This window comes from Pezoporus wallicus, unplaced genomic scaffold (genome assembly GCF_028554395.1).
Source record: "Pezoporus wallicus isolate ANWC-B61680 ecotype Strahan unplaced genomic scaffold, APGP_CSIRO_Pwel_v1 contig_5785, whole genome shotgun sequence".
NCBI lineage: Eukaryota > Metazoa > Chordata > Aves > Psittaciformes > Psittacidae > Pezoporus > Pezoporus wallicus.
Window position 1 is genome coordinate 5,060,545 of NW_026641150.1, and position 24,758 is coordinate 5,085,302.

General features: G+C 40.3%; 1 protein-coding gene across 2 annotated transcripts; it reads right to left on the reverse strand.

The window, feature by feature from the left end:
* Positions 1 to 598: 598 nt before the first annotated feature.
* LOC130606217 (interleukin-1 receptor type 1-like) lies at positions 599 to 22,887 on the reverse strand. Of its 2 annotated transcripts, none has more exons than XM_057422338.1 (13): positions 22,841 to 22,887; positions 21,336 to 21,417; positions 18,421 to 18,691; positions 17,556 to 17,622; positions 16,884 to 17,115; positions 15,078 to 15,267; positions 13,836 to 14,010; positions 12,580 to 12,645; positions 8,098 to 8,218; positions 4,996 to 5,141; positions 3,390 to 3,533; positions 2,186 to 2,350; positions 599 to 1,302 (listed from the first exon to the last, which is right to left on the reverse strand). In XM_057422338.1, exons 4-13 carry the CDS (start codon positions 17,614 to 17,616, stop codon positions 926 to 928), a joined length of 1,677 nt encoding a protein of 558 aa, XP_057278321.1. In that variant the 5' UTR covers positions 17,617 to 17,622; positions 18,421 to 18,691; positions 21,336 to 21,417; positions 22,841 to 22,887; the 3' UTR covers positions 599 to 925. The 2 variants fall into 2 exon arrangements, with proteins under 2 accessions (XP_057278321.1, XP_057278320.1); XM_057422337.1 differs by having other exon boundaries at positions 4,996 to 5,183.
* Positions 22,888 to 24,758: the final 1,871 nt, after the last annotated feature.

The window sequence follows — 24,758 nt, forward strand, 5'->3', positions numbered from 1 at the left end:
GGTCCTTAAGGTAAGGCAGATGAAGCCAACCATCCTATACTCCCCAGGAGACACAGTCTGTATCATTAAGCTAATTGTTCCATTTGGGTAAAATAAGAACAAATATATTAAGCCATTTAACTGTGGGAGAGGGGATGAAGGGGTGTCAGTGTGAAATCCTCTAGAGAGTAGGTTTTTGACTCAATACAGCATTAAAGTGATATTTTTATGCTGCCTGCATGGGACAAGTGACTAAAAATGGTACAGTTCTTTACAACGTCAACAAGATCAGGGAAGAGTATTTATGCTTTGTCAGGTTCAACAGCACTTTGAGGGGGCTGGGCTTGTCTCTTACCTTTTCTCTTGGACGGTAACACACTGATGCAGTAACACAGAGGGATTTATCTTTTGGCAAACTGAATAAGACAAGTAACAAACTTTTAACAAAGAAGTTTTGTGTCCTTTCATTAAAACAAAATGGAAGAAAACCACTTACTGGCATCAACCATCCCCACTACATAATATCATAGTTGTAATTAATGCAGTTCTCTTCATATTCGAACTTTAACTGTAATAAAACATAAGGTTGTTTGTTGTGTTGTTTGGTTGGTTGTTTTTTTTTGGGGGGGTGATAATTTTTCTCCCCTTTCAGTTTTAATAACAAAAAATTTCCAGCAAATCACAGTGCAATTCTTGGAAAAGGCTTCATGTACTTCCTACGTGATATTCATGTCATCTCTGTGCTACTGATGGCATTTCAAAGCATTCTGTTGTTCTGGACAGAAGAAAAAAAATGATTCACATCTGTAGATGAAGTTGTAGTACCTTCAGTCCAAAAAATCTGGATAAGATTGTCTGCACAAAACAGATAAATGTGACCTTCAATCAATCCATCACCAACCATGTGAATGGAATTAGTCATTAAGTGTCATTTTTCTTTTGTTATTTAGGGAGAATTAAAGTCTTTTGGTAACAAATGCAGTCCTGATGAAGATCCATTTTTTCTGGACGGCATGTGGTAGCGCACTTTCTTCCAGAATTTGGTACTTGCCGAGTGAGACCTTTCTGAGAAGTCCCCTTTCCATCGGATCGCTCCATGCTTTTGCTTAACATACTTGATGGATTCTGGCATGGTTGCATAATCCTGTATTTTTTCCAGTTCAATGAGAATTACTTTAATGCCATCTTGGATAAGAGCGTTGTACATGGCTAGCTGCTTTTCAGATACATCTTCTAGAATACTGTAACAGGAGGGTTCTGGTACTAAAACAATTATCACTCTTCTACTTTGATGAATTTTTTCATCAGCGATGCTGATCACAGCTGTAGAGGAAAAGGTTGTACAAAATGAAGGGTTTATGTTTCTATTTTTTGTTACTAGCATGTTGCAGTTGTTTCACTCACTGTTTGATAGGACAAGGGGGAATGGCTTTAAACTGAAAGAGGGTAGATTTAGATAAGATATTAGGAAAAAATTCTTCACTATGAGGATGATGAGGCACTGGCACAGGTTGCCCAGAGAAGCTGTGTCTGCCCCATCCTTGGCAGTGTTCAAGGCCAGGCTGGACAGGGCCTTGAGCAATCTGGTCTAGCAGAAGCTGGGTGCTCCTGCTCATGGCAGGGGGTTGGAACTAGATGATCTTTAAGGTAATTTCCAACCCAAACAATTTTGTGATTCTACAATATTTGAGCCAACACACTTTACCTCACAAATAGGGATAGAGTAAGAGCATGCAAGCAGTTACATTGCGTTAGCCAACAAGTAGAAATTTGGCCAATGCAACACAATCTGACCCCATCAGCATGCACTTGCATATTCTTGTTTTGCATAAACAGAGGAAAGCCACCAACGATCAACTACTTGTTTTGCTAATGTCATTTTATCATCATCACAGGTGCAATAGCAAAAAAAAACAAGTTTCAAAACCATAGGCCAAATAAAACTCATCTGCAGATGTCTAGGCTAGCCAGACACTAAAAAAACCTGGAAGAGCCAAACAACGTCAGGGGAAAGGCAAAGATTAACAGACTTCATAGAAGCACCTAGTGCTGTATTTCTCATTATCCAGCAGAGAAAATAGGAAAATAGCTCATTTGATTGTGGTTGATTTTTAGAATCACATCTGATTGATTGTCTGTTTCTGAGTTGTATTTGCAACTGCCAATGAGAAAAAACTCAAGTGTAATTTGTCTTCAGGTAACTTACCTTCTCCTGGTAAATCATCCCTCCCAAATATGAAGAGGTTATACCCACACTGTCTTTCTAAGACCTCTGGTAGTATCTTCAGAGCAAAAATATCTGATGAATATAAGCAGCTCTCTCTGTTTTTTGGATACACAACATAAGCATCATAGATCTTCCCATCTGAAACTAAAGAGCAAGCAACAGAAGTAATATGAGAATGGATTCTAAAGACACAAAAGCAAGCAAACAAACAAAAATCTCTAAACTCTGGGGTTTCTTCCCCACTGGAATAATTGTTTTAGGTCCTAATCCTGCTGTTACCTAAGCATATATTATACTAAGCCTGAAATATTTGTAGAATCAAGCCTTCTAAAATTCAGTATGCTGGATCTGAATAGGCAAAAGAGACATGTAAAATGAAGTAGGTTTTAATATTCTTTTTTAACTCCAAATTTTAAAAATGTTGGGAAATAGGGGTTCTAGTAATACAACTGAATACTTAATATTACAGCTGCCATATAACTCAAAGGTAATTTTTGTAACCTGGAGTTTCAAAGCCCAGCAACCACTTAGACATGAAAACAAAAACCAAAGTATTTGGAAAAATTCAAGGTCTGAATGGTATTAGGTATTCTGAAACAAACTTTTCAGAAAGACCAAATTTAAAAGACTTCAAAGAAACATAATGGAATCTCGATACCTCTAGAAAATACCTTCTGTTTCTCTAGCCAGGTATCCCCTCTGAGATGTCAGGAAATGACCCACGATTTACCATAGTCTCATAGACAGCTCCCCTAGCAACATTTTTCTGAATGACAGGAATTTACAGGAAGTAAAATAATTGGAAGTGCCTTCAAATAGAAAATGAAAGCAAGTGAAATTTGTCCTGGTTCATCTATTGAAAGTAAGAAACAATTCCACTGTATTACTCCTTTCTGTAAGAAGAATAATTAAAAGAAATCTGAAGAACTGCTATCAGAGCACCATTCAAACCACTGAAATATGTCTTCAGAGAAAGGAATGACAGTTCTGGATTCCTGGGAAGGTGCTGATTTTTCCCCCTGCAGATGCTTTTGTTTTCTGAACTAATTTTAAGCATCCTAAAAACATGTTATCCTTTCAAAAATCCCAAGGAAGACCGATCACACTCCATGTGGTTAGCTCATTGCTTTGCAAGGGAATGTGGAGCCTTGTTACAATACAGAGTATTGTTACACAAACATACCTTTTTTACCCAGGAAAAGATGGCAGGAGTCCCGATACCAAAGCACAATATCAATTTTGAAGATCTTGTAGATACAAAGAGTAAAAAAACCTAAAAATACTAAAGAAACTCCTCCTCCAATTAAGTAACCTTGAATGTTCCGAGCTGCAGTAGGGTGGAATGAGAAGAGAGGAAACAAACAACACACAGTTATACACTAGAACCAGAGAGACGAAATTGTTTAGCCATTAAAATACTTTTTAAACAAGGAATTAATAAATAGAACTGGAAGTTTTTCATGTATTCCTTTCTGCAAATATTCAAAAACCCTACTATTCCATTTCAGAGAAGAGTTACTTTAGCTATGTGGCAAATGAGGCTACTCTTCAGCTAAAACATGAAAATATTGACATACAGACCAGGGCAACAGTAGTGAGAATTCTTGTACAAAATCTTATCAGTCAGAAAGCAAGAAAGTCAAAGGTGGGAAGGTGATTCCTGACTATGCTGTTCTCCCCAGCTTTCCATTCTGTCTAGCATCTTTGAAGATCTGTCATTGAATTTACTAATTTTCTGTCCTAAAAAAAATCACTCCCCACAAACTGCATTTTTCAGTTCATGCATATTAAATGATTTGTGAGGTTAAATCTTACCCTGACAATCTTTATGAAGAACTTAGTTATGTAACAAGCTAAAGCTCAGATCCACTTTTTAGTCAATCTTTTACAATGTGGCCAGTTAGAGGCAAGTTTGAGAATAACTTCTGTTGAAGGATTGGCTCACAGCTGACAAAATCAGCTCAACTGAAGCTCAATAGACCAGAGGCTATTTTTCTTCAGCCCTGCATTTGAGGTTTCAAAGCCTGCTTTACCTTTAAGTTCTTCTACTAAAAAGAAAATGTCCTGCTAGCTACCAATAGGTCAAACTTAATCCTTGTCTCTGAGCACAAGACTGGGCACAAGCCACATTCTCCAACAAGTGGCAGGATGCTCCCAATCAACATGCATGAGCCTATCCAGAAAGTGATAACACAGCACATGCATCAGTAACGGAAAGTCCATAACCTTTCCAAGCAACTATTTCATTTCTTCATTATTATTACTATTAGAGTTTCTCCTACTACATAAGTAGATTTATTTTTTTTTCCTCTCCTTTCTCCTTGCGATCTGAAGCCTAGTATTTGTTACTGAAGGATAGCACAACCAGGTCCAAATATACATTCATGGCCTTTTGACAGTCCACACTTAGTCTTGTCTCCCTTCCCAGCTTTTCAGAGAACTGGCCATTTTCACTGCTCTTCTAGAAATACAGTCTCCTCCAAATCACATGCTTCTTTAAGTACAAGTGTGTAAAATGAAGCACAGTATTCCACTGAGGTATGATACTTGCTTCAAATAAATTGGACTGTTTCAATAATGTTTCCTAAAACACTGAATGAGAAAAGCCAAAACAAATTGAGTGTTTTCTTTAATTTTGCTAATAACACAACAAAAATTTCACTAAGAAAGGTATTGAGCTGCACTGCCCACTTTGCACCACAGTACATCATGCAGTTTTAGCTCTAAGTAAGATGTTGTCAAATCGAGATCAATCTTGATAACCATATTATCAAGATTTGATCTCTTACCTGGGCTTTCCAATTTGAGGTAGGCTGTAAATTGTTGAGAACCATATATGAAGTGACAGAAAAATTTATGTGCATAATCCTTTACTTTCACTTCTGAAATGTTAAATTTTGTTCCAGATACAGCAAGTCCATGAGGCATCCACTCTCTGTCATTAAAAAATGGTAAAAAGTAAACATCTGTAGAGAAACTGAAATATCATTGGTTAATATGTGATTCATCTATCCACTATTAAAAGAACATTCATTTTTTACCTCTATAAAACTAAGAAGCCAGTGAAGCACAGTAAGTATCACCCCTGTAACAAACAACTTCATAACCAGAGGTGACTTGGCATTTTCCATACATATTAGGTTGCTGGCCTTGATTGCTGAGTGGGACAGAGTGTATCATTAGCAGTTATGCAGATGATACAAAACTCAGAGGGATAGCTGATACACCCCAGGGTCATGCTGCCATCCAGAGGGATCTTCACAGGTGGGAGAAGTAGGCTGAGAGGAACCTCATGAAGTTCTAAGCAAAATGCAAATCCTGCACCTGAGGAGAAATACCCAGTCCCTGAACTGCATTAGGAAAAGCACTGCCAGCAGGTTGAGGGACATGGTCTTTCCTCTATTCAGCACTAGCAAGGTCACACCTGGAGTAGTGGGACCAGTTCTAGGCTCCTCAGCATATGAGATTTACTGGAGCAAGTCCAGTGCAGGGCCATGAAAATGGTTAAGGGAGTGGATCATCTGTCATGCAAGTGAGCAGGGACTGTTCAGCCTGGAGAAGAGAAGGCTCCAGGGCAGGGGGTGGGTGGTGGATCTTATCAGTATGTTTAAATACCTGATGGGAGGGAGTGGAGAAGAGGGAGCCAGGCTCCTTTCAGTAGTGCCAACTGACAGGCAAGAGGCAATTAAACACTTTCCCATCTGAAATTCCATCTGAACTTTTTTTTTTTTTTACTGTCAGGGTGGTCAAACACTGGAACAGGGTGGCCAGAGAAGTAGTAAAGTCTCCAACGGTAGACATATTCGAGACCCAGCTGGACAGAGGACTGAGCAACCTGCTCTATCTGACCCTGCTTGAGGTGGGGGGTTGGACTACACAATCTCAAGAGGTTCCTTCCAACCTAAGTGATTCTGTGAATGCAAGACTATTCAAACCAGTAATAACTAGTAATAAAAGTGCCAGGATTCTTTGTACTGATGATAAAGCAGAGACCTTTCTATGCAAACTAATAGACTTCCCAAGCCCATATGGTCCACAGCCAATGGTGTCAACCAACTTGGGAAATAATTATTCAAAGAATTCACAAAAGCTGAGTGACCATGGACCAAACGGCAATAAGAAGGTTGGAGATACAACGTGCTATCATGCCAAGTACCATCCTACTCTAAGATTTACAAGTGTAAGGTGTGGAGGAACTGCAGTAGGAAGGCACCTATAAACTAGAATCTATATATACTCTATATACTGAAGTGACATCACCTTAAACACTCAAGGAAGAAAACTCATTTTGCAGAACATCCTGAAGAACCAGTTTCTGTTACTTAAATAATGGCCAGCAACTTCTGTCATGGGATGCTAATACAAACATCCCCATTTTGCAACATGTTCAGACTTATTCATGTCAGTTTTAAGTTTCCTCCAAGCAAAGAGTTACCTCCCAGGTGTAAGCCTCAAGTCCATAATATTGGCCATGCCTACACTGTGGTTTGCTATCAGCAAATGCTCCACAAATTTAATTGCTAAGAAATTGCTAGTATTTTTTTAAATAAAACATTATTATTGCAATTAGATTAATTTCTCTGATACTGGCTAATTTGCTTTGCACTATTAATGCTAATTAGAACTTGCACAGGACATATTTTGCACATCTCTACCTCTGGCATGAAAAAAATTATCAGGCAAGATAGTGATGAGTACTAGAAATCACTTCCAAGTAATAAAAAAAAAATCTTAAGGGAGAATTGCTTTGAGTGTAACATATTAAATACTTTTCAGGAAGTGTTTAATGGCAGCACCAAGTTGGCTTCAGAAGAAGATGCAGTTACTACAACTTTAAAACACCTACACAGAGCTGCACATGTATCTTAACTGGTGAAGCTGAGAAACCTCATGCCCTAAAGAAAAATGGACTTAGATATACCTTAAGAGACCACAAGCTGGGGTCCTATATTTATAAGCAAACAACCAAGCAGACAGATCTATAATGAAACTAATAATTCACTCTAAGGGAACTTTGGGACAAAGGAGAACTAAGATTCTTTCTGGAGGCCAGATAGAGATCAATGAAAAAGATGGTTTTAAAAGCAGTATGAAAGCTAATTCTCTTATTTTGCATTGATGAAGGCACTTGGTGGAGAGAGCAATGCTTCTGCATGACTATGAGCTGATCAGCTGAGAATTTCTATTTCTTTCTTTTCATACTGTATTTTAAGGGTTGTATTTAACAGCAGTGACTGATAAAACGAGAAAGCAAACAGTACATTCACACTATGCTGTTATAGACCAGTCACTGACTGAGAAAGGTCCTGCTCTCTCAAAAGAATTGCTGGTTTTATCAGCTTCAATTGTATTTAATTTTCCTGAACACAAAAAAAAAAAACCAACCAAAAAACCCCACCAAAACCTAAATGTCTCACAATAAGAGTTTCTGCTTTGTGTTCTTGAGGATTAGCAGTGTGTCTGTCCTTAGAAAAGGACCAGCTTCACAAATAAAAATAAGTCAAGTGATTTTTGTTTGGAACAACCTATCCTTCCCATATTAATGCCAGAAGGCAGGCTTTAATCTATTAGCAAAAAAAGACTGCATAAGAACAGATGCCTAAATAAGCCTTACAAAATTATGTTTCACAACAGCATTATAAAAGCCTACGTATGATTGCATTATTACATTTATATCTGATAAATCAGTATTTATAATAAAATGGTTTGTTGTTTGTTTTTTTTTTATCCCAAGCAATATGAATATTATGTACTTAATGTAGACTTCTAATCAGTTTTTCAATGACTACTGGCATCTAGTCAAATGCACTCAACTTTACTGTGAATTCACTGCAAATTTTTGCATTTAATTCACCTACAAACGCATTTACAGTTCAAGGTATTATACTCACTCATAATACTGTTCCCTGTAGGTGTTATCAAAGATATCAACATCCTCATCGTCAACTTGCCAGAATGGAATCAAGCCATTTATGCCACTTGATATATTACATTCCATAACTACATGAGAACCTACAAAAAACATTCAAATATGGCAACTGAAGGTCTTCTAACAGAAGCAGGATCAAGTGATTGGGGAACAGCTTTGAAAAGGAGGGATATGGAAAAACCCACTTACCTTATGAAAAGCAGAGTCCTTAAAACTCATCCATTTGTAATCCACACCTGGGTGCTTCCGACCTGGATATAAACTCCACCCTAAATGTAGGTGTCTAAATGTTCACATCTACACATAAGCTAGATGTCTAAGCTAGCAACAGAGTTTAGCTCTGCTCAAGTCCACTTAGATACAAGTAGACACACCGGGACCTTATCAACTGAACGGCTCTCCAGACTCCACTGAAAGATCTCCAGGGCTCAAATCAGTTGCATGTACACAGTGTGGTGACATCTGAGATGCTCTCCAGCATCTAAGATATCTGTATGGAGCTGGCAGATAGGACTTCAGATCTTCAAGAAACTTGTCCTGCTAGAATAGCCAGACCACTCAAACCAGCAATAGACATCTATGTGTAGGCAACTGAATTGAGCCCCCATTGAGAATGAAGACCCACTGTAGGAGAGGAACTGGTTCGAGACCATCTTAAAAATCTGAATGTGCACAAGTCCATGGGTCCTGATGAGATACATCTGCGGGTCCTGAAGGAGCTGGCAAATGAAGTAGCGAAGCCACTGGTCATCATATCTGAGAAATCATGGCAGTCAGGTGAAGTTCCCGAAGACTGGAAAAAGGGAAATATAACCCCCATTTTCAAGAAGGGGAAAATGGATGACCCGGGGAATTACAGACCAGTCAGTCTCACCTCTGTGCCTGGCAAAATCTTGGAGCAGATTCTCCTGGAAGGCATGCTGAGGCACATGAAAATCAACAAGGTGCTTGGTGACAGCCAGCATGGCTTCCTAAGGGGAAATCCTGCCTGACCAATTTGGTGGCCTTATGTGATGGGGCTACAGAACTGATGGACAGGGGTAGAGCAGTTGATGTCATCTACCTGGACTTGTGCAAAGCGTTCGACGCTGTCCCACATGACATCCTTGTCTCTAAATTGGAGAGACATCAATTTGATGGATGGACCACTCGGTGGATAAAGAACTGGCTGGATGGCCGCATGCAAAGAGTTGTGGTCAATGGCTCAATGTCCAGCTGGAGACCAGTAACGAGTCGTGTCCCTCAGGGATCGGTGTTGGGACTGATCTTGTTTAACATCTTTGTCGCTGACATGGACAGTGGGATTGAGTGCGCCCTCAGCAAGTTTGCCGATGACACCAAGCTGTGTGGTTTGGTTGATACCCTGGAGGGAAGGAATGCCATCCAGAGGGACCTTGACACGCTTGTGAGGTGGGCTGATGCCAACCTCATGAAGTTTAACCATGCCAAGTGTAAGGTCCTACACCTGGGTCAGAGCAATCCCAGGCACAGCTACAGGTTGGGCAGAGAAGAGATTCAGAGCAGCCCTGCAGAGAAGGACTTGGGGGTGTTGGTTGATGAGAAAATGAACATGAGCCGGCTTCAGTGTGCGCTCACAGCCCAGAAAGCCAACCGTATCCTGGGCTCCATCAAAAGGAGCGTGACCAGCAGGTCCAAGGAGGTGATCCTGCCCCTCTACTCTGCTCTCGTGAGACCTCACCTGGAGTATTGTGTGCAGTTCTGGTGTCCTCAACATAAAAAGGACATGGAACTGTTGGAACAAGTCCAGAGGAGGGCCACGAGGATGATCAGGGGACTGGAGCACCTCCTGTATGAAGACAGGCTGAGGAAGTTGGGGCTGTTCAGCCTGGAGAAGAGAAGGCTGCATTGAGACCTCATAGCAGCCTTCCAGTATCTGAAGGGGGCCTATAGGGATGCTGGGGAGGGACACTTCATTAGAGACTGTAGTGATAGGACAAGGGGTAACGGGTTAAAACTTAAACAGGGGAAGTTTAGATTGGCTATAAGAAGGAAATTCTTTCCTGTTAGGGTGGTGAGGCACCAGAATGGGTTGCCCAGGGAGGTTGTGAATGCTCCATCCCTGGCAGTGTTCAAGACCAGGTTGGACGAGGCCTTGGGTGATATGATTTAGTGCATCATATCCCTGCCCATGGCAGGGGGAACTAGATGATGTTAAGGTCCTTTCCAAGCCTAACTATTCTATGACTCTATGATTCTATGATACCACCTTGACTTAAGGACCCTAACTCATATGCGGATACTCATGTATCAATAACTATACCCTGCAGCTGAATCCCATGTTTGCAAACACACACATCTTTACTCCAGATCAGAGTCTTTTGGCCAACACTGTCCACTGGGATGGTTTCTGAATACTCTCACATTTTGCTCCCAGAATAAGCTCACCTGTCATTCCTTTGCCACCAAGAGTCCAGATCTTATAGAATACTTCAGTATTAAGAGAGCAAGCCAAGTTGCAGAATATATTTATTGCCAATGTACCTCAAAGTTTCATTTACAGGAAGGTAAGCAGCTTTCTTGGAGTCCTTCTGTATTTTACCCATGGAAGTCATGATTTGATAGGAGAAGGTGGGCTCTCAGATCTATGTAAAGATCTCGGTGTTTCGTTTCCTAGAACCACATCAGATCTAGATGCTTCCACCAAGGAATGGTGTCTATCAAAAGCATGGAATAAACCTTTAGCTCACATGCAAAGCAGTTACCTGAACAAGAGTTCACATAAAAACCACAGATGCTCCCCCATCTCTCCCCTCACAATAATGAATTTTTCTAAAGATGGGGTTTAGTGCATTTTACAGCTCTTGGGAAGGAAGAAAAACCCTCAAATATTTCATGCCCTCCATTTCCATACATTCGTGAATGTACTGTTAAGTAGCTACACAGCCTTCTGCAATTTCTCATTCAAAAAGCATACAAATGTTTCTAGGTTCATGCAGGTGTTTCCAGGTTCTGCCCCACAGCCAGGCATTTAATGGGAGCAAAGATTTTATTTTTTTTCATTAAATAATGGAAGTCACACTAAAGGTACAGAACAGAGAATACTTTTGAATGGCAATGGCAGTGCCCTTTTTAAAGAAAAGAGAACAAACAAAAACCCTATCCAAACAAAAACCTTCATCAACTTCCTTTAAAGGATCCCCTGTAGTAGAGAACTGTTTGTACTTGTTCACTAGCCCACAGTAAACCCATGTTGTGGGTTTGTTCAGTAGCCACAATAAACCCAACTTTGTGGGTGGAGCCATTATGTCTCCTTTTAGTTTCACGTGTGCTTGCTTTGGTTCCTATGTGGAGCCAGAAACCCAAAGCAACCTTTCCTCAGAATTTCTCTAATTACCCAATTGGTAATATCCTTCCTCAAAGGATTACAAGATAACTTAGATGCTGCATTAGGAAATTCTAGTAAATAACAAATCACACTTCTCCAAAATCAGCTAATGCCCTTTCTAATCAAATATTTTGTTCGAAACAGTTCCCCCCTTAGTGCACAATGAGAAAAAAAAAACATTACAGTTCAAGCAGCTCCAAACATCATTCTTCTGGACTACATCAATAGAACACAACTCTGTCCAATGTATGGTGCAATTTAAACATGTATAGGCAAGTCTTTCTAAGCAAACCTACCATACACTTGGCCCACAGAATCACATAGAATAACTGAGGTTGGAAGGGACTTTGGGCAGCCTCCAGTCCAATTTCCAGCTCAAAGCAGGACCAGCTCTGAGAACAGACCAGACTGGTCAAAGATTTATCCAGGTTCCGAAACCTCAAAAGACAGAGACTGCACATCTTCTCTGGGCAGCCTGCTGCACTGCCTGGCTGACCTCACTGGAAATAAGTTATTCCTTATATCCAGAATCTCTTATTTAAAAAATTTCTGAGATAAACAATATGTGGGATATCCATCAACTAGCAGCCTACTGTTTCACAAAAGATCAGAAAGCTTTCAATGCCCTAGACAGAGGAATAAAATCCAAGTTGTGGAGAGGGAAAGGAGACAGGAAACAGAGGAAGAAAAACTACTGAACTGGTCAACTGGTAACTATCCTAACATGTTGTACATGTGTAACCATATTTCCATGGATACTGAAGATATGTCAAGACATGGACACTGGGAAGTGGTACAAAGGACAGATGGCAAGAATAAAATAAATACATAAATGCATCCTACCCAACACTGCTGGTCAAGAGACTCCAATCTTAGGCCCACAGTCATCATGTCATGTCTGTGTGCCACCTCCTCCCCCACTCCCCAGTTACTTGCAGGAATAATACTCTATTATCTGTCTTCCAGATATTCTCAATCCACGCGCCTATCTCCCACTCTTGCTGAAGTCAGTGGAACTCTTCATGTGTTATTTCTGACAGACCAGTGGCTTATTGGTTTCACTGAATGTTAATGACTTCTTAAATAGTCACTACTTACCAAGTTCTACTTCAATTGTATTATTCTTCGGATAGATAAACTCTGGCCTCATCTGCAGGGGTCTTTCTAACAGAAACAAAGAGAAAAATAAATCTTCAGGCAAGAAATTTTCCACAATTTACTTCAACTGATAGTTTTACAATGGTTTTATTTTATTGTCTGGTATTATTGTAGCTCCACACTTACTACCACTTTCAAATTTACAACAAAAGTATCTCATGAGATTTGCTGTACTCTATCCAAATTATTCTATTTTAGCTTCCAAATTAACAAAAGGCTTTAGCTTATCTTAAAAATACTTTTAAAAGAAAATCAGATTTACTGATAGTTGATATCAAAGTAATATAAAAACCAGAAAACAAACCAAAAACATACGATTAGCTTTGTCAGACAGATGGAAAAGGAAGAGGGATTGTATCAACAAACTCCTAGACCAGGTGAATATCTATTTAAGTAAAAGAGTAAACAAGCACACACTTAAACTGGGCTGCATGATGTATAAACTCACTGCTAGTAACCCACTGTTCTTGTATTACCTATCTAAAGTCAGAATTTGGATTTTATCTAAAAAATTAACACCTTGCATCCCACTAACTTTTCTGATACGATACTACCATGGTACTGGCAAGGTCATCAGCAATGCTACCTAGAAAGACGCAATCACAATAATCACAGCAATAAATGACAGTACTGGGACATTAATGCAGCCAGTTCTGAGCCCTTTGTGCAGAAGAGCAAAACCAAGTGCCAACAAGTAAAGCCAATCCTTTCCAGAGGAAGATTTATTAACTTTACAATATTTATACAGCTTGTTACGTCTCCTTTCCCATCAATTGAGATTCTACTAAACTTTGTAAGCAAGTTCACCAACAGGGCCACAAGCAGGTGTTTTACTGTGATGGTCTCAGAAAAAAAAAAAATCCTTTTTATTTAATTTAATAGTGCATTATTTGTTTTAGCAAAAATACACATCCACTCAACCCCCCTAGTAATCACTCCTTCCTCCTAATTCTCATTCCTAACCCTGCATTTCTCATTGCTCCATGACAATTCCTCCTCAGAAGCAATACTCAAAATGCATCAAGAATTAACATGCACCACTGCATTTCAATTTTCCGTTCAGGGAAAAATTAATTGAAGGTGATTACAACTCTAATTTCACAGAGCTGAAAAGTAACATGCCAAATAGTTTATGCCTTCATACAAACATTTACAGCAGAGCCAAAAAGAGAAGAGAGTAACCTCAGTGCACTCACCTTTAACCTCTAGACTCATGGTTCTTGAAACATTATATTGCTTTCCCAGGTATGTGTACACCATACGGCATGTGTAGTTTCCTCTGTCTTGTACAGTTACATTGCGAATCAAGACAGCATTTTCACCCTCTGCCAAAAGAAGTCTCTTGTCTTCAAGAAATCCAGGCTTACACTCCTAAACATATCAAAAGTACCTGTAATTTAAGGGAACTAATAATCTGATAATATTTAATAAGTTACTGAACTCTACAGATTATTAAAGTACTTGACAAATACCGATTTATTTTTTCTGCAAGACACAACATGGGTTCTTATCCAAGTATCATTACACTCCAACAGGAAGTCTGATGATGCCTTGTTGCATTTGCACTTTCTAAAAATCACTGCAGCCAATCCTGTGAGTTTTCAAATGCTGTGTTTTAGTTCACTGCCTTTCTAATAGCTTCACAGTTAGATATCTCAAGTGCAACAGAAGTTATTACACATGTTTATGAGAATACATGCCTGCATTGCCAGTTTGCCAAGATGAATGAGAACTGCTATAGCAGTGCCTCGTGCTGCTGGGTGTATTGCTGTTTCTGTGGCAGTGCAAATGCAGTGAAAAACACTCTTTCCTGACCTATAAGCAGTGTAGAATCATTTCATCTCAAAAGATGTAAAATAACCTTGGTACTGCACCTATACATGTACAGGCTCAGGTATCTACTTTAATACCAGCATCAGAATTAAGCTACTTTAGAATTTTACCTTAACACAAAATACGTGTTTCTAAGCTTGCATAGTCTACAGAGTACTCTGGCAAAAACAGAACAAGAGGCATAATAATACCACACCATGATCACCAGATAGGACAAGCCTAATATTCTGAAAAACTGAAATTAATTATGCAGAGCCTTGTATTTAAAGAAACATGTAAGCTTTTAAACTTACTATCTAAGCTTTTAAACTTATTACATACAAGAAATAACCAAAGAATAAACTAGATTTTCATAAATCAACAAGCCAAAACACGTTTTTGACTCTGAAAAAAACTTGCAATCCAAAAATGGACAACTGGATTTTTAACATACCTCCTATACCTCCTTACACCTCCCCAGTACTGTAGCAAGATAGATACCTTACTCAAACTGTAGAGGAAATTAAATCTTTCCTTCCAAAAGCTGCTTTTACACAGTTATTTTATAAAACATTTTAAATAGACTATTTTGTATTCTGTATATATGTAAAACACATGCACCTTACCTTATACCAGTGTACTTCAGGCTGATTATTGTCTTCATCTTTAAAATGTTCTAGATCAGGACATATTATCTTTCCAGTATTTCTGCTTGTCACTTTTTGTTCAAACCTCATTTTTCCATTAAAACACAAACTGTTATCATTCTTAAAAACTGCTAAATTTATAGTTTTTTTCTTAGAGTAGTTAAAGCTCCTGTAATGAGAATGGCAGAGAAGTCACATCACTGACAATAAGGTTCCTTGTTTCCACCAAGTCATTAGCAATAAGGTTCTTTGTTTCCAGCAAGTCAGGGATTTTTCAGAGAGACTTCCGCATCTCCACCAGCCTTGCCTCTAACACCCCTTCTACATGCCCCCTAGCTCTTAAACATCCCCCTCAGCTCCTCACCCCCTGTTCCAGATCGAGACATGCAAATAAGCTCTGATTGTGTGTTGTGAGCAGAAGTAAGGTCTGCTCTGAAAGCACCAAAGGGGATGCAAGGAATCCTCAGAGCTGATGCTCTACAGAGCCTCCAGCACCAGCCTACCCTTGCCATTTTCAGCGCTACATTTGCAAAAACACAGTAGTGCAGGGTACCCTAAAACATATCTGCTCTGGAACATCCTCTCCCAAATGAACAGAAGACAGATTTATCTCAGCATTCCTTGGAGAGACGTATCAAGAAAAAAAGGCTGCAAGTCTTAGCGAAAGAGAAGCAGAGCTTCTGAATAACATACACATCAAGGTGCAACAATGATGCGAAAATGTCATTTTGCAGCAAGAGCTCACAATAACCTGTAGTACAGTAGCTCTGCAGAGGATGAATGGCACTAGAAACCAGAAGCTGATGCCAGAAGTAAAGGAATACTCTCTAATAATTTTTCACTCGACTCTTTATTTCTCAACACTATGCTAAGGGAGAAGTTTCCAGAAGGGTGAACTACATGTTTGGACAGTCCTGGCATTAACTCCAATACACTAATTTATATACTATTTACATACTGCACCTGAAAAGCTCTGCCATTAAGGTTTAAGTGAATGATGCACAAAATGTAGCCTACAATTAACACAACTGAACTTCAAGTTTTTTGTCCCACTGATCTTTATGCGGGCCAGGGATGTGAGGTGTCCACAGGAATACATCTTATAGCTAGAATAGCTAGAAATAGCAGGAAAGACTAAATCAAAATTATTTAACTGGGTAGCCTTGAAAGGATTACATTTCTTCTGACTTCCAATTTTAGCTTCATTACCAATTCTGGAGCAAGAAGGTGCAAAGGCCTGAGACACTGGAAGTTTTTGTTGATCACTGTTACTACACTCAAAACCCAAATGCCTTCAGTATAACTGTATGCCCACCAGTACACATAACTCTATAGCACATTGCTTTGCTGTTCAGATAGATACATTCTCAGTTTTGATCTGGAACATTTGGTAATGTTTTAAAACAAAACATAACAATAGTTTTCTGCCTTTTAGTTTAAAATTTCTAGAAGGATTCCCCAAATGCCGATATGATCCTCAGAAAGTCTGTATGTGGTGATACTGCATCCAAAACAAATGAACAAAGCAACCCACCCACACAGACCATTGGTAATATTATCATGCTTTAAGATAAAGAGTCTTCTGTATGAACCACTTCTGCAGTGCTACATGTGTGGAAGGAAATCAAAAAAGGCAGCACAAAGAAACAAAAAACATGGTCAAAACAGTGCTTTTAACTGATCTAAGCTCTCTACTAAAAACAAAAAATTCTGTACATTCAAGTTCCACAAATGTATTATCACACCTGTATTAGCACCCAGCTGTTTCCCTCCTTTCTTCCTTACCTTACATTACATTCATAAAGTCCAGAATCTTCCAGCGTTGCAGGAATAAACCAAAGCAAGTCCTGTCGCTGATGGATCCTGGCCCATCTCTCTGTGGTTACTGGTGTAGAACTACCATTTTTATACCACGTCAGATTGTAATCAGATTGAAGGGCTGGCGATATAAATACTGGGCAACTAATAGCTGTAGGCTCTCCAACAAGTACAAAGTAATCACAAATAATGCATTCTTCTATTGAAAAAGAAAATGAAAAAATATCAATGCTTTTAATATATATACTTTTAAAATATTAATAATTAATTATAAAGGAAACTGAGTCCTACTGCTTTCAGGACCAGAGCTACAGCATGTCTCTTGAAGATGGCATTCAACAGCTACCTTTAAGTTCCGGAAACCAATCTCTTTGGACTTTCTTCAGAGGAATCAGAGAGAAGCTAAAGTACCCTAAATTTATGTGGCTAGATTTAAAAATATTTATGTTGATTTGTTCATTCCATCCCCAACTTCAACCCAAGAAGAGGCATTCAGCATATATCCAATATGCTAAAGCAACACCAAACACCAAATCCACTATGTTGCTCTCAGTAGCTCTTTTCTGCTAAATACACACCGCTCATCTCTTGCAGGTGTTCTTTTCTAAAATGGTAATTTCAACAATGCATTTAACTTACCAGCGCTGAGCAGAGGTATCAGTAGAATGAGATGGCCAATAAGCAAAAACCTAGATGTCATCTTTTGCTGCAAAGAAGAATTTTTTTCATTAGTGTAGTAAGAGTGTTCAAGCTGTGCTGTTCTCTGCACCCTGCATTACTTCTTAATAAGAAGCATTAGTCATCTACTCCTCTTTCCACATGTTTAGAAGAGACACAACTACAGATATGCAGTGACGTATAAGGTTTCATTCTTCAAAATGTTCTTGTACAGTTCAGGAAACACTGCTTTTAAGTGCAGATGAACTTGTAGCTCTTTGAAAGAGGACAAGCACGCTGTAACTCCAGTGTGATCTGGCACTTAAGTGTGTGGAAACAGCAGCTAATATGAACTGCTGTGGTCAGACAGAAAACAAAGCATTTGAGAATTGTAATTTCACTTCACATCTCAGGACTTCTTTGCAGCCTTCTCCAAAGATGTGACTGAACAGACACCCACTGCCTTCATGGCCTGCAAGTGTCTTCCACAAAACATCTAAATCTCAACCAAGTCCTGCTCCCCTCTCACATGTGGCTACTTTTTCTTGGGAAGACATCATCTTCCAAAGCCTTCTGCTATCAACCACCTGGAAAACACTTAACTCCTTTGCCTTCTGACAGCTCCTTATCAGTTAAGGTCTGCATTTACCTGTTTTGCCTTTCCTCAGTTCCTGACTATTTTGCATGCTGCTCCCTCCCACCCTAAAGCAATCTGTTTTCCCACATAAGTGGCCCATTGCAAAATATTCATTACAAAGGTCCTAGTTAATATGTGGCTTCTACCCAGCTAGAAATGGCTGGAAGAGGAGATGGTGTTCCCTGAAAAACACTCATGGCCTTGACTTACTTTTATACCCAGCGTAGATCACTTTAGTGACAAATAAGCCACACCAGCTCCTTCTTTTGAAACATTTCACATGCAGGTATGTTGGGGTAGTAGGGAGGGAAACACAAAGCAGAGTTCAACACTTTAGTGTAACAGCTTCCGAGTACGTACTTCTTCTGGACAGTTCAACTGACAAAGCACTGATACCATAGTTTTTATTTAGTTGCCTTGTATGTGGTTTTCCTTTAACTTGCAAATGAGCTGACACTTCATTCTTGGAGTTTCAATTTACCTGTAAAGAGTGGAGAAGAGGAAAAAAATGGATTTTACAAAACACATTATTTGGACAGCAACATATCCATACAACCCCAAATTTTCCACAGACATCCTAAATGTAAAAGCAAGAGCATCCCTCTGCCTACACTAGAGAGATGACTGAAAACAAAAGAGCAACAACAAAACTTGCAGTTTTGACCATGAATTCTAGCAAAGGCTTTTGGTAAATAAAGTTTCTGTCAAAAATAACATAAGATTACACAGGCGTCAAGCACACACCAAAACCAGGCATAAGGAGCTACTTTGTAAGATAGTTTTAACCACTAAAAGGAAACAAAGAATACTTAAATTTAGGGCAAGAGAAAAATAGTTAAGCGATCCAACAGGTTAAGCTTTACATTTTGCATCCATTACTGGTCTTCAGTACCATGGGTGGCTATCTTTATAATACTTTATGCTAAAGCTCAACTTTTTAAAAGTTCTACTGTTTCAAAATTCACGCACACACACCACCATCAAATATTGCAGCAGTAAAGCTTGAGAACTCTAGAAAGAAGAGAAAAGTAGTCACAATACCTCACAGCATATAGAGCATTTCTGTTTTGGTCAGGCAGTTTCAAGTGAGCACACAAGGTTTATACACTTTTTCTTAAGCAGACCATACACAGAAACACTACCCAAAATCCAGAAATGTGAAGCAGCAAACTTGTCTGTTAACAGCAGATGTCTGTTAACAGCAGATGTCTGTTAAGATACCTAACAACTTTAGCCTTGTAGTGCCTTCTATCCCAGTCTCAGCAATATGAAATGGCCTTGTGATACAACCACAGAAGCTCAGAAATCTCACTTATGTAGAGAGAATGGCAATTTCACTCATGACACTGCCTACAGACTTAGTCTGGAACACTGCTTCAGCTCAAAATTTGCTGGGCTCAAAGGAAAAACGTATGTGAAGTCTTTTAAGAATAGGTGAGGGGAAAGACAACCAACAACAAACAAAAGCCTGCACCACCAATCATGTTTGTGGTTCAAGCTACTAAAAATTAAAAGGTTTGATTTCCAAGTTACTTTCCTAATATGTATCTTCCCACAGTTAAAATACAACTTACTACTGCTCCTTCAAATGTCTAAAATTACCACCTTGAAAACAGAAGCAGGAAACATGCTGACCTAATTTAGGATACTGGCATTTTGTTCTCTGAAGGGTGCCTATCTTCTCAGAACTTGCCCTTTTACTTGCCTTAGGTACATTACCAACTTTAAATGCCATAAAAATAGGTTTATAGACATCCCAGGTCCCTAAGTCTGCATGCAGCAGAATTTACTTGTAAATAACTTATAAATACATGGACATGACAGATCCTTGCAAAGGCTGGCACAATGAAAAAATGCTCAAGACAGTAGCATAGAAAGCATCTAAGCCCCTTGAATGTGTATCAGCACATCACTGTTAATTTAAGTGGCTCTAAATATTGATCACTATCTATGTGGATTCATTACAGCAAGGCTCAGATCCTGAGCCTTTGAGCCATACAGAACACCACAGAAATTGTGCTTAAAAGGCAACTCATTGCCACCTTTGCAAATAACATAACGGCACAGAAGTGGAAAATGTCCCAATTTAGTAGCCTACCTATATAAGAGAACTGAATTCACTTTTTAAGAAACACTTCAATACAGTTTAATTGAAACAGGGTAGGGAGGGTGTGAAGAACCAAACACATGTGGCCACACGCTCCAAAGTACAAGCACCAAACCAAGATACAACCCACCACAACAATTCATAGAGCTCACACCTCGTTCCTTGTGCTTACTGTGGTCAACAGGAGTGAGCTGTTAAGCTGCCTACCAGGGTTAAACTACAACAGCAAAGCAAGATCAAATTTTAACAGCCTATACCTTGTTTCCAGTCTACCACTTTCCCAAGGTCCCAACTTTCTGGTCTTAACACACTCAACATTTAAACAAAATGCAGTTGATCATTCTGTGTCCCTGACCATAGCAGGAGGGTTGGAATTAGATGATCTTTCAGATCCCTTCCAACCCAAACCATTCTATGGTTCTGTGATTTCACAGGGGCATGTGTGAACCCTGAGTCACACAAAATGATGCAGAAGTACCCTCTAAAAGTGGATCTGGTTATCCATTGTGGTATTCTGTCAGCAAAGTGACGACCACAAACTTTCAACCTTAAATGCCTCTTTTCCAGACAATTCTGCAAGTTGCATGATTACACAAACGCATTACCCTTATGGAAAACCCATTATACAAGACATTATCTTGAAGCTACATCAAAATGAAGAAAGAAGTCAAAGAAGAATATTTGCAAAGAAGCCTGCAATAATTAAATCTTTATAAGCTAAATTCCAGTTGAACTTTGTCTCGAAGTTCACCGCTCTAAATGTGAATCTGAACCACGTGTTTGTTACAGGTACTGCCACAACTTCTACCAAAGCACAGGAGAATTAAAAACCATCTGTATCTCTACATAACTGTACAGATACCTGTAGCTCTTCATAACCAACCAGCACCAGTTGATTCTAGCACAGTGAAGAGCTACTTATCCTCCCACTTCAACCTCACATCAAACTGGAAGCAATGACAGCACCCAGATCACCTTGAAAAAAGTGATCTTTTCAGTGTTCAATTCAAAACAGTACCTCCTTTTGGCATGAAGTGGAAGGAGCTCATTTCGCAGTCAGCGCTTTGAAGACTTTTCTATGTCATTTCACCCCCTGCTACCTGTCAATATGGAGTAATGTGGAGTTTAGTGTGGAATATTTCTTACTTAAGTCCAAAGTAAGTTATTACTTTTCCTCTAACATTTTCAAAGTACAATTAAGAGGCATTTAAAAGGACCAGAAGGGTTCATGCAGATAAAAATGTATCAAACCCACAATGATGCAAAGTATTAAAAAATAAATGTACTTCTCTCAGAGGAAGGAAATCAGTAATACTGTTAAAAAAAAAAGAAAAGAAAAAGTAATGGCTATTTAAGGATTAATTTAAAATAGCTGAATTAAAGATTCTGCATTATAAAACAATTTTTATACAAGGGTTTTATGTCAATCTCTTGGCTTTTACAGCATTCCAATTTCACAATCTATATGAAAGATGAGCATGTTCACTTAGTAACTCCAGCCTGTTTTTTGAGAATCCAGGCACATACCAACAGTCTAAGTCAAATGAGTGTGCTGTTGCCGAATTTACAAAGGAAAACAAAACACATCCAGCATTTTGCTCAAGTTCCTGATGAAAATTCTTCAAACTTAGGAGCTGCTGCTGGAAACAAACAGAACCTTCATCCATCTCAGTAGCTTTGGGTAGTTTACTCCTGCCAAGGTCTGGCTCCACATGCTGCTGCCAACCTCAGTTGTGACCAGCACAGGTCCAGGACTGCCAGAGCAGGAGCTCCTTGCTAAGTTTGGTACTGCTGTTTCTGCAGACACCTCCTTCACACAAAGCCTTGCTCCTGCATGTGAACAGTTTAAAAGCTTGGACCAGATGATCCTTAAGGTCCCTTCCCACCTGGTATTCTATGATTCTATTCTATGATTCTAAACAAGAGCCTGTTTTATTATGGTTATGCAATAAAAACTTTCTGTAGTGGTTTACTGGGTCAAGAAAATTCATGCCAAGCTTTATGCTGCTTCCTGTTACAAGTACACTAAAAAATACGGTTCAGCACTCCTAGTCCTCATTTTTATACCACACTTCCCATCCTGTTTAACACAGGATAGGTGTATAACACAATACACAACAAGGAAACAGACAGAAATGCAAGACCAAAACCATGACTTCCAAGGAAGCTATTCGGTGGCAAATCAGCAGCTCTACACCGCGTATCAAAACACGTCTGAAATTAACAGAAAACAAGGGTTTGGGGTTTTGTGAACTACCAGCACTTCAGTCTACCTGACAAGGAGTTGATCCTGCCTTCAACTGGACACCTGACCGGCCTGGGGACGATGGAGAGTCCCCCTCGCCACCGCCCGCTACCCACGCTGCCAAACGGGCCGCGGTGAGGCGGGAGGAAAAGCCCGGCTGCCCCAGCCGCTGCCAGACACCCCGCCGCCTCCCGTCCCGTTCACGCCGGCGGCGCTGGAAGCCGAACCTCGGAGGGAGCGAGACGGCTGTCCCGACGCTACCCGCTGCCCTTCCTCACCTCCATCCGCTCCCTGCGCCGACCAAACCAACCGGACCCCCGCCACATACCGAGCGGGCTGCTAGCAGGCCCCGCCTCGCCCGGCCAGCCGGAGCCCCTGCCGGCGACTCGCCCCGCCCAGCGGCCCGCCCCGCCGCCTGCCGCTCTCGGGGGCTGGGTGCCTGCTGATGGTGTCTGTGGGAGCTCAGCCGGCAGCAGGGTGTGCTGAAGGGGTGTGGGGAACGCGGGGAGCCGACCAGAGCCAAGTGACCTCCGAGGGCCTGCGGCACCTGGTGCGGGAGGGCTGGCCCTTACGGTGGTGTCCCGGGTGGCCTCCTTTGAAGCATCCCCTCGAAGTTCGGGCTAACCGTGTTTTCTCTGGCAGCAACCCACTTCCTATATCCGCCGCGCCTGGGTTTCGCTCCCCTTCCTGACTTCAGCACTATGCGGACACCCGTTTTCCAACAGCTGCCCTCGGGGCTTTTGGCTAGCCCTGGCCAGCCTGATCTTGGAAAGCGGGAGAGCTCTGCGGCCAGCTGGGCGTGCAGAGTTGGCCATCATGCGGGGATAACACCCATTTGGAGCGGAGAGCTTTCAGGTCTTCAAAGAAACAGATTCTGCCTGTGCACCATGATGCATCCTGGACACACCATACCTGCCCTGGGCACCTGCGTAGCACACGTGAAAGCAGCTCTTGGTGAATCTGGCACCTCACTGATGCAAGTGAGTGCAGGGACTCACTTTACCGGAATAGTCATGTGAGTGCCTAATGCCACTATTTCCGTATTCCATCACCTGAAGTTGCTCAACCTCTCTATTTGGAACAGAGCTGTTTGCTTTCCAAAAGTCTGGTTTGATCAGCTGTCCCTTCTGCTGTGCCAGGGCATCACTTTTCCAGTTCAAACAATAGTTTTCTTCCTTCAGGGTTTGGGTAGTAGTTCTATATAGTTCTCATTCTGAAGTTTGATGGTGAAATTAAACATGTTCAAACATAGAAATGCAAATTTTTCCAGCCAGGGAGAATTTCCTCTGAAATTGTTCCCTTGTCCATCATTTTCAGTTCAGTGCCTCTTCCCCCTTGAGTTTGCCTTGACCTCCTTCATTTTGGTTCCCATAAACTTACTGTTGGTCACTCCTCCAGGACATGACTGTAGGGTACTGAGAGTGATTCTTTAACTCTGTCTCCATTTTTACTCAGCATCCACATGCATTTACTTTGAAGTAAACATACATTTTAATATGAATTATAAAAATGTAATGTAAGAAGAAGCTTCATCTTGGGGTTTGAACTATTTCCAAACCAATGTGAAGGGACTGTCATGTTGGTTAAGGCTTTGGAAAAATGTGGGAAGGCATCATGGTTTTAACTTGCTAAATGGTAGAAGTCTTTGTTCCAGGCACACATTTTCCCAAGTTGGAAGCTTGGGTTTTTAAGGTAGAAGGGCTAGTTTGCTTCCCTCTTAGTTTCATTAATGCTAATTGGAGGAAAGAAGGGATTCCCATACTGGCCTTCTTCCATGTTGACAATATCAGGATGAAGAGCTGGCTTGAGCCATGGAACTCTCAGAGAAGAAAGCTGTGAAATGTTTACCACCTTATCCAATGATATAAGAGGGAGAAAACACTCTGTGAGCTGGATGAGTAAATTTCTACTCCTGTTGCTGTGCATGATTATAACAAGCCTTTGCAAGCTGTCATGTCTATTTTAGCCATTCAGAATGCTTTTATCTGCTTTTGCCTTCATTGTTTCTGAGTCAAGGGTGCTGTTAAGCTGAGTGGCTAAACTGAGGGAACTTCATAGGCCATAGCAATCTTAAGAACAAAGATATTAGAGTGCTCTATTTATTTATGTGCCCAATATTTTATTCCACAATATCCAAAGTTTTAAAGTTGGTGACATGGGGTTCAGAAAAGAAGTGTGTCCCAGTAGCTGGCAATG